Below are 10,901 nucleotides of genomic sequence, written 5' to 3'. Positions count from 1 at the left end.
TTTTAAATTTAAATTTAACTTTATTTCTTTTCAGTTAATCTCTTTCATATATAATTTGATAAAAAAATTATAAGCAATAATCTGAAAATATCGGTAATTTAATAATAGTATTTCTTTTTCTTTTTTCTTACATAAAATATGCAACAATAAATAGAAGCAGCATACAATGTAATAAACTAGTATATGATTTTTTTTACAGAATAATCCGAAACTTATATTTTTATTTAAAAAAAAATGTGAACTACAAAAATAGTCACTTTTGTTTGCCTTGAATTATATTTTAGTCACTTATGTTTGAAATGTTATGTTTTAGTTATTTATGTTATTGTTTTATTACGAAGTGGTCACTCTACCGTTAAGTTTCGTTACCTCCCTAATAGCGGTCCTACGTTGTAGTCCAAATGGATTTTAAATGCTAACTTGGATATTCTACGTGGCAGTCCAAATTAAATTTATTTAATTAAAAACCTATTTTCATCCCAGCAACTGAACATCCAAGTTTACATTTAAAATCTATTTGGACTGCCATGTAGGACTACCGTTAGGGAGGTAATGGAGTTTAATAGTAGAGTGACCACTTTGCAACAAAACGATAATGTAAGTGACTAAAACATAACATTTCAAACATAAGTAATTAAAATGTAATATGAGACAAACAAAAGTGACCATTTTTATAATTTACCCTTAAAAAATGTAAAAACGGCAATGAGTAGTTTATAATTTTTAAAATACACAATTATAATACCTCTATATCTTATTATTTTTTGAATGATTTAATTTTAAGTTAATAAGATACACAAATATTATAATCAATCCATGTGAACAAGAAAGAAATCGGTATATACTTGTTTGATTATAATAGTTAAGTTTATTGTAAAACTAATATTTTACCATAAAATATGAAGTAATTTTTTACTAAATTAATTCTTATAACCTCGTATCTGAAATTTAATAAATTTAATTCTATACTAAGTGAAATAAACATGATCAATTTAGTTAAAATATTATTTAATAAAATATATTAATTACATTTTATAAATAAAGATATGTAAGTTTATTAAAATACAATTTAAATATTTTGTTTAAGTACATAATAATTGCACTTTATAACATCTAAATTTTGATAATAAATGAAGGAGAAAGAGTTGTATAATTGTATTGTGTATATATGTTGATGAAGCATTTTTACTATTTTCTTTGTAGGGAAATTTGGGTGTGATGGATTGATTTTCCCTGATCTTGTTTGCTTTGTGCTCCTACACGACATGATTATACACTCCTTTCCTTCGCCTCCGCTGAGTGTATGATTCCAATGAGGTAGAAACAAACAAGGAAAAAGACTGTAAATTCCAATTTGGGAATAAATTTAGGCTTTTTATTTTCTTTCCCCGGCATTAAAGAAGAAAATCCCCCTTCAAAAGTAAATTTTACCTACCTACTACTAAATTCTAATATACAAAGAGGGTCTGTCTATAGATGAGGTCTTCACTCACTCTTCACCCTACAATCAAAGAGAATTTGGCCCCTTCTACCCACAATCAAATATTATATTTCATCCCCCTAAACCCTCCCTCTTGTTTCTCTCTATATAACAGCCACACCCACCACAAAATCTGAACAAAGGGGACACTAACACATCCCCAATTTTACTGCCCATTCTGTCGGCTGGTTCACAAAGCTAATATTTAGAACAATATTTGATTTTTTTTTCTTAAAGAAAAAGAAAAGGTGAAAATTTTGACAAAAAACAGGTAATGTTCTAAAGAAGCAACAGTTTGGTGGTGAGGCTAAAAGCAGAAAGTCCAAAGCTCAGCTCAATGCATCAGAAAGGCCTGGTAGACTTGGCTTTTGCATATATAATTCAGTATAATTTTCCCAGCCCTTCACTTCCAATTTATATGGTGATCATCCGTCCCCTCCCTCCGACAAACAATCCGAATTTTCTTCTCATCAGCTTCTTGATTTTTCTCTGAATCCAGTTCTTTGGTAGCCCGTACTGAGACCCTTCAGTCACCAAGCACATGCTTCAGTTGAATACAACAAACAAGATAACAAGTGACACTGCGCATGATGATTCTCCAAAATAACTTAAGATCCATTTACAGTCATTTCAGGTGAGGATTTTGGTGGTACCAAGGGACAGTCATCGCCACTTAATTGTCTATTGTCTGAGGGGCTATGCAAGCAATCTGAACAATTTCTAGGAGGTTCCTTCTCTCTATGGCTATCCTCTTCGGAACCACTTTTACCAGAACTTCTAGGACTGCTAGATTCCATCTCTGTATGATTTCCCTCACCCAAGGCTTTGGTCCCTTCAGCTGATTGACTAGATAAAGGCATAGCGTTTGTAGTTTTCTTACTTGGCAGCACTGCCTGGCTTAGGGTCGAACACAGAGCTGCAAATACACTATCTCTTGCTTTGGAGCTTTACCCAGACGCTGCTTCTTATAAGCTACTTCATTCTCATGCTCTCTAGAAATCAACTTCCGCTTCAACCTAAGGGTCTCCAAGGTTCCTTCATCGTCCTCTGAGGTCTCAGTATGCTTCTTGGGAGGTGGTTTATAGTCTTCATCATCCTCATCGTCCTCATAGTCGACCAGTCCGCCAGACCTTGGGCTACAAAATCAGAACGAAAAATATAAATTATGAACCCAAACACACCATACAGCATTTTCAGTAATCAACCTAGGATGAGGCCATTGAAATACCTTAATGATGGGTAGCTTGCAGCAACTCCATCAGATGAAACAGGTTGAGATTGTACTTTCCGAGTGCGAGATTCAGATGATGTATCGTCTTCACTGCATATGCATGCCAGATATAATCACTATAGCAGAAATGGATCAGAGGAAAAGCGTCGACTCATCTATTGATGAAAGCATACCTGTCCTCGTTGAAATAGTCTTCCTCCTCTTTCTCCAGAGCACGCTCATCAATTCGTTTTCTTGAGTCCAACACATTAACATTAGCTTTTGTTCCACAATTTTCCAAGCACTGCAAAAAGATAGTCACATCAATGAAGTTCAGACCTAAAAGTCCCAGCAGTAAAAAAGGGCAGTAACTGGAATACCTGTTCATATTTGACTTTCAAGGACTGAACAGAAGCCAAATACTCGAACTTAACCAACTGATTCCAAAATGAATCAACTATATATCTAACCAATAACTTCACATTTTCCTGCATGAAACAAAGTTATTAACAGACAGAATCATCAAGATACTCTAATATCACTATACAGACCAGATATATATGCACCTTGCGGATATATTCAAAAAGTTCCAGGACTGCAGAGTTCAGCACATTGTAACGATTCCCATTAGCAACAAAAGCATCTATAACTGGTTTGAGAAGGTTTTTCTTAACAAAATGATTTACCAGATGTTCATCCTGCAAGATGAAAGCTTAATTTAACCAGTTAGAACATGCAATAGCTTTTACTCAACTTGTCAAAAATATTTAGCATCCATAAAACTGCTAATTTGCAACAAGTTGAAAGAATTTAAATATGGGAAAGTCATACTCCTAGAAATTGCAACTTACAAATGCACAAAAAGAACAAAAAAAAACAATAATCATACAAACAAACATAATAGCTCAATGCTTAACTGAGCCATCTAAACGACAATAGTTAGAAACACTAGAGGCAGGAGATGTGCCAACAATCAGCAAAACACAATATATGTTATTTATGGTACCCCTACATGGGTGCGTCCATTATATGGATGTCATAAAGGTGTCAAATAAACCCCTATCAGCCTCTATGTCCAATTCGAGCAAGATGTCAAATAATTATCAGACATAACTTGAGAAAAAGTGAAGAGTCAAAGCCACATATATTTACTACATATCTTAAAAGATAAATAGACCTTTAAACTAAGAAACTAACATCCTCACATGCAACTAACAGTAGTCAAAAGTGAAGTCAGGCATCATTCACATGGTAAACAGTTTCACCTCCAATTTCATTCGTATCAATGCTATTTATTATTCTAAAGATGTCATGAGTGAGTGTGAACTATTCAACTTGATAGGATAGAATTTATTCTAAAGCTTAAACTGAACTCACTTACACGACGAGAGAGAATAGTGCGAACAAAGCGAACCGCAGCAACTACTAGGTATTTTTCCCTTCTCCGTGTAAGTAACAAAATTTTGTCTATAACATTGTTAAGCAGAAAATTACACCTGAACAATTAAGAAAAGGCCAGTTAATATCTTAGATTAAAGAGTCAAAATTTTCTAGATTATACAAAAGTATAGAAAAGATTACTTTATTCTATAAGGATGATGCACAACACAAAAGCAAAGCAATTCACATATGTTCAACAGAATTTCAGGCTTTGTGTTATTTTGACTTTCAACTCTTCCAGCACTGCTTGCCAAATTACTTGTTGACTGGCCAACCTCATCAGAAGGACATGATAATATTATGACGTCAATTAGCTGGCCCAAATGCTTGTCATAAAAATATCAATAATGGTATCTCTCTGCAACAAAACAATATAAAGTCAAGCACTTGCAAGAAAGAAATGGATCTGGTAACTAAAAAGTAGGAACTAGCAATGAAACCAGCATAGTGAAAAAAGAATTAAATCTTATCTGAAAGTTGACATTCCTCCAACATACAATAAACCACAAATCAACATCCAAAACTTCTCCAGACGCAAACTAAAAAAGAATGTGGATTACAATATTGTGATAACCAAAATATGAGGCATGAAAATCAACTGCTATTCTTTCTTCTGTCATGATATCTCAGTATGTTATATGGTAAGCATCTCTCAATAATCTAACAGCAACCAGAGGATCAAGCATATAAGCCTTCTGAAGTTTGATTGAGCTAATTAGACATGAAAGTAGAATCTAGCCAACTTCTATGAAACCTCAGCTCACTCATCGACTCCACAGCTCGATGCATGAGAAGCTGAATTCAGCTTGTTTTCATATTTCTCATCCTCCACCATGCTAGGATGTAACTTTATACAAGTCTATGGTTCCCTAAGAACTGAAGTAGAGAATATGGTACATATTGTCGTGCAGTAAAGCAACTTAAGACAAGTAAAGGTTGGAATTTAGGTTGAGTGTAAGTCTATACAATATCCCATCTATCAAAATACAATATAACACCAGCACATAGAAATAAAGATCAAGGTAGGCACCTGAGCTCCTGTCAATGAGAACGAATCCAATAAACTACGAAGAATTTCAAGAACTGGCAGTGCATATCCTCCCCAAAATCTGTTATCATCCCTTTAACCTGTGGATAAACAACTATATCAGTTCTAATTCTATCTCCACATCTATAGACACATATGTAAAACAGTGAAGGATATTTCTTAAGTTCAACCAATGGTACTGCTTCAATACAAAAATTAACATCATATCATCAATCACTAATAAAATTAAAATGCATACCAAAAGTCCTAAAAGAGGAATCCCTTCCTGGCGAACAACATGAGAGCGCAGAAGGGTTGGATCCTGATTCAGAATAGTATGAGGATGTCTGTCCTGCATCATTATTGAGACCTATTATTAGACTTAACTAGGAAAAGATTACATGCTACGCTGGAAAGAAAAAGCATATTAAAGAGAGATACAAAAATTGCATTACCCAGTTAGTACAAGCTTTTTATCTTGACTCTGCAGAGCATCACTGATAATGTCAAAGATACCTTCATTTATAAGATCCCTAAAATGATCAAGAAAGAAACCATTCAGCCATAAGATAAAAAATTTAATTGTTTAAAATATAGGAGAAGCGGTAGCTTCAGAATCAAGAAAGCAACATGAAAGAATGCTAATACCAGATGTCTAACTGAAGAAAAGCCTACCTAAATAGTTGAAGCTGCTGCACCATCTGCAGGCTCTTGCTTAAACTACAAATTCACGCAGGAAATATACCTATTGAAAAAAAAAACATGATTGATACCAAATCAATTAGAATAGATCAATAGATTAAACCCATCGGAAGAGCCAAGATAACAAATATTCCAAATGAAATATTTGACCTCACCCAAAGCATGACCTTTGCAACCTAGTAAAATGCTACATCTAACAGAGAAAAAATTGCAAAATCAACGGCTTAGACAAACTAAAGCAAAGGAGGCCTAAGCGAACTCACAATCTAGGCCTAACATCAATTCATTTAACCTCAGTTAAATCTAAACATTTAAATTTTAACTCAATATAAGGTAAAATACTAAAAGAAACTCCTAACTGTTTCACTTTTTTAAGTAAACCCCTATACTTTTATTGTACCCAAATACACCCTCATTTTTCAATTTGTTCCCATACAAGCCTTTATATCAAATGAAAGATTTATGTTAAGGGCTTACATACAATACCAAATTAAAAGTTTAGGGATTATTTGAGTATAATTAAAGGTAAAGGGCATATCTGGGTGCAAATTAAAGATTAATGTAATATTTGGTACAATAGAAGTATAAGGACATGCCTAGACAAAGTGATAAAGTTCAAAAGCTCTTTTTCCTTTTTGGGGGGGTTATTTCAGCCTAAAATCTAACATCTAAATGGATAAAAGAAAATGCATCTTACTCAAATTGAAAGAAAAAAGAAGGGAAAAAAAAAGAGGGGTAATTAACTAAAGGTCACAAAGTTAGATATCTTACAATCCGCAGCTCATAACAGTTAGCATTAGAATAAAGGAAGCAGCAATCATAACCAAATGAAAAATCATTATACAATTAAAATTCAATGTCATGATTACCAAATTCTTCTTTGATTCAGCAGATGTGGTGGGTGACCTCAACCTGGTAAACAATTCTTGAATAAAGGTGCTATCGTCCTTCAATAAAGAAATAACCTAGAAGACAACACTGCAGTTAAGTGGAAAAGAAACAAAAACCCTAGGCCTCACATATTAACAAGAAGCACTAAAAATCTTACTATAGCATTGTTAGAATGAATCATAGAATTGAGACTGGCAACTGTTGCCTCATCCAATACCCTCGCCAAAACAACATCCTGACAGAAGCAATCAGAAGCAAGAATTACAAAACCAAAGACATGAAGAGTCATAAGCCTTAGCCTTAACATTTAAGATCCTTACCTTCAAATAACCAACACGGTATGCCTGGTGTATTTTTGAGATGACCACCGGATTTTTAATTGGAACGGCCTGTAAAGAATAAGAATGAACCTTTTTTTATAGAACTCCTGATTTTCTTTCACCTGATCTAAACTCCCTCTATACACCACCACTATAAGCAGCAAGACCCATGTAAATTAAATTACCTCCTTAAAAACAACATGTTCTTTCAGAAAATTCCGATAGTGCTGCACCTGAGGAACATCAGGATCATCTGCAACCAGAGAAGAAGAAACTGCCTTACCAAAACAAGCTAAACTATTAAGTAATAGACAAATTTGGGAAATAGACATCAAACATAGGAACATTCAAAAAGGCAAATATATAAAAAGGTTATTATCATAAAAATAATTGTACAATATCTTATAACTACAAGCCCACATCCAAACATCATATGAAGTTGCAAATTGAACATTCAATTCAATCCACCAACAGTCCCTGATAATAAATCTGTAAACAAATAGTGATATACTTACACTCAAGAGAACCAATAATATCCATGATCAATCCCTCCCCAAATATTTTCTCGAAAATTTGAGCACTATTGAGCAAAACTGTAAGATAACCAATAATATAAATCATGGATCCATGAATCAGTCATAAATACAAGCACGTTTTAATAAATAAAAAATAGCATTTAAGCGAAAAATGTACTAACTTATCCCCTTGACTATTTTAAATATCATGTGAAGACCATCCATATTTTCCAAGTCTTCACAATTCTGAATAGCTCCATCAGCTTCTGGAAGAAATCTTGCTGCATTGAGATCAAACTCAATTTAGCACGTCCGAACATTTAGAATTAACACAATAGAAAGTCAAGACAGATACTAAACCATAAGTTTGAAACAGAAACAAAGAAAACCAGGAACCAAATAATAGAAAGCATAGCGAAAAATTAAAAATAACCAAGAAATAAAGCTCATAGTTACATGTAGAAGAAATGCAACATGTTTGACATTTTCCATATGAATGGAAGATCGCTGAGAACACAAAAGCTCAGAGAGTTGAGAAGCCAGAGGAAAATAAATTAATACCTTGATAACACAGCCACAACTGATAACTTAATGTGGCTGATACCAACATTATCAATGGTTAAGGACAGGCAGTTAACCACAGAATACTAAACTACGCAAGATCTACATACAGAAGATATTAACACACGTAAGCAAGTTTAAAAGAAGCATACATCACTCAATATTAGTTCTGTCAGCCGCATCTGATCAGCAATGCCACTCTCAGTCACAGTCTGCAGGGAAAATGATGAACAAAATGAAAAAAAATATTTAGACAGGTATACCTGAGCAGACTAATTTGAAGAAGCTTTCCAAGAATATAAGCAGACCATACAGAAAATATAGAAACTACTAAAAGAAACAAAAATAGACAACCTACTCCAAATTACAAGTAATTATAACATAAGCTGAAATAATTATAATCAAGACTAGCATAAAATAAATAACAACTTCAAATAATAAATAAGGAAGAAATGAGGAAAAAATCATTGAGTGAAACTTCCAATATGTTTGAAAAGGAAAGAACTCCAGGAATCACACCAAGCAACAAAAAATAAACTTAAACAGAATGTAATCTAGAGAACGACTGTTCATTAAAACCTTGAGGATTATTGGGAGAGTAGAAAGCTCCACAGCTGGCAACTCCCTCAACTCACTATTCATTGAGTGAAATGTTTCACCTGCGGTATAATATATGAGACAATTGTTATTCATCAGGGTATTTCAAAAGTGCTCAATGATAGTTCGATACAGTACGTAATATAAATACATTGCATACTCTAAGAAAACAATCATTCTGTGCATCATGGCTGAAGATATGGCCACTAAACAAAAAAGCCCATTTAATAAAGGTCTGCCTACATCTAAGGCAGAAGACAAATACATTATTTGATTAACAAAACTAATTCTCTTTACAAATTTTCCAGTTTCTAAACTTAAGTCTTTGTTTGGACAAGATTGACTAAGGGAGTTAACCATTTATACAGATCTAATGTTTAATCAACTTCGGAGAAGAGTTAACTTCAAGGGTTTCCAAAAATACAAACTTACTGTTGAGAGAACTGAAATGTATATTTCGGTTGCACATTACAATGTGGTCCCTGTAATAGAGAAAAAGGATTAGTAGAGGGGTAAAGAGAGGAAATAAGGTTGATGTCATAAACTTCCAGCACAGTGAACTGTAAGAAAAAGGATATAAAATTTGAGATCAAAAGCATTCAATGCGGATGAACAACTTATAAACATTACTTACCATATGTAAGAGCATCCTGTTTCTCTTGAAAACTAAGAGCTAATTCTGTAGTATACTCGTAGTCTCTCCATGATATGATTGTATCTAATGATAAACGCACATATCATGAAATCAACTGATATTTTAACAAACAACAACATTGCTATTAATGAAGCAGAAGAATACCTTCTTGTTTTCTGTAAATGTCATCAGGGCAGATACGGTGCACAAGCAATGTCTCGTGTCCTCTTCATCAAAAACATACAAAGCCAGCTCTTCTGATCTCTGAAAAATAATATACGCTTCATTTAAGAAGAAAAGATAATTATTTCGAAACCAAATCCAGCATATCCAGATTCAAACAGAAAAACTGAACCAGATAAGAGAATTGAACAGACCTCCAAATAATCAACCAGTACATGCCCGTTCCTTGATCATCCCATTTACCATCCTCATTCAAACGGATAGACCTTTACTCTCTGAATTTATATGTAAAATAATTTGACCAAAGAAAAGGAGAAAGAGTTAAATAGCATTCAAAGACTCATGCAAAATTCAAGAAACAAACATCAGAGACTGAAAATGGTGTTGGTCTGCTGTACCAGGAGATATCATAAAACACTGCAAAGTCCCACAACATGAAGTTAGAACTTTAGCTGCTATCTGAGCATTCTACTCATAAGAATATATGATTTTCTTATGATTTGACCCAAAAATGTAGAGAATATTTAAATAGCATTCCCAAACTCATTTGGTAAAAGTCTAGCACACTAAACAACGATATCATTGCATAGTCCCAGTAGGCATAAGTTAGACCTTAAATGTTATTTAAACCATCCCACTACAATGAGGAAAACTTTTTATCCTTTTTCCCGTCTGCCCACAACATCCCCCAAAATATAATTCAATCATCTAGAAGTATAACTATGGCACTCAAAATAACAGAATACTAAAATCCGATACAAAAATTAGCATATCCATACAGGAAAAAAAAAATTTCGCCCAAAAAAGCAGAAGCAATAACAGTGTACTAATATTGCAAAACAGGATAAAATCCCAGTTAACTAGAAACCTAACCAAAATAAGCATGATGACAGGTGCCAATGAATTAATACTCATTTAGAATTATGGTACAGTTGCATACATCCTTTGACATAAACTACAGTAGTCATACTCCAAAAGAATCATAACTTATTCCAAGTTTCTGAGCGGTAAAATTGATTTAAGGCTACAACACAGCCCAGAATGCATTTCAGACCCATATAGCACCCGAACCAGGGGAGGAAATTCCATGGCACAAAAACATGAACTTCAAACATTCTCCAGAAAAAAAAAAGCACAAAAACATAAAACTTCAAACCAAACCTAAACTAAGGAAAAAAAAAAGACATACCTATAAGCAAAAAATAATCACTAAGAAATAAACTTCACAATAAACATTCCAATAAAAAAAACATAAATAACTAATACTATATGAATAGCAAAATAAAAAAAATCAGTCCAGACGAAAAGAAAATAACTTCAATAGCCGAATTGGAGTTCCTT

The 10,901-nt window shown here is 33.5% G+C and overlaps 1 protein-coding gene across 1 annotated transcript; it reads right to left on the bottom strand.

Moving 5' to 3' along the window:
- Positions 1–1,614: 1,614 nt before the first annotated feature.
- LOC107908499 (serine/threonine-protein phosphatase 4 regulatory subunit 3) lies at positions 1,615–10,649 on the bottom strand. The gene is given in 34 exon segments (XM_041088275.1): positions 1,615–2,417; positions 2,420–2,616; positions 2,709–2,801; positions 2,885–2,994; positions 3,071–3,178; positions 3,257–3,388; positions 4,072–4,186; positions 4,272–4,470; positions 4,473–4,488; positions 5,161–5,210; positions 5,213–5,258; positions 5,417–5,487; positions 5,490–5,509; positions 5,613–5,690; positions 5,833–5,884; positions 5,887–5,902; positions 6,729–6,824; positions 6,908–6,985; positions 7,071–7,139; positions 7,256–7,323; positions 7,586–7,663; positions 7,768–7,833; positions 7,836–7,866; positions 8,299–8,358; positions 8,726–8,805; positions 9,176–9,225; positions 9,378–9,399; positions 9,402–9,461; positions 9,543–9,596; positions 9,599–9,641; positions 9,755–9,783; positions 9,786–9,826; positions 9,925–9,977; positions 10,632–10,649. Coding segments are annotated over 34 exon segments (2,628 nt in total). The 3' UTR covers positions 1,615–2,088.
- Between the last annotated feature and the right edge of the window lie 252 nt (positions 10,650–10,901).

Source organism: Gossypium hirsutum, chromosome D02 (genome assembly GCF_007990345.1).
Source record: "Gossypium hirsutum isolate 1008001.06 chromosome D02, Gossypium_hirsutum_v2.1, whole genome shotgun sequence".
Classification (NCBI taxonomy): Eukaryota; Viridiplantae; Streptophyta; class Magnoliopsida; order Malvales; family Malvaceae; genus Gossypium; species Gossypium hirsutum.
The sequence above is the reverse complement of the archived record's forward strand: the minus strand, read 5'-3'. Positions and strand labels throughout refer to the sequence as shown.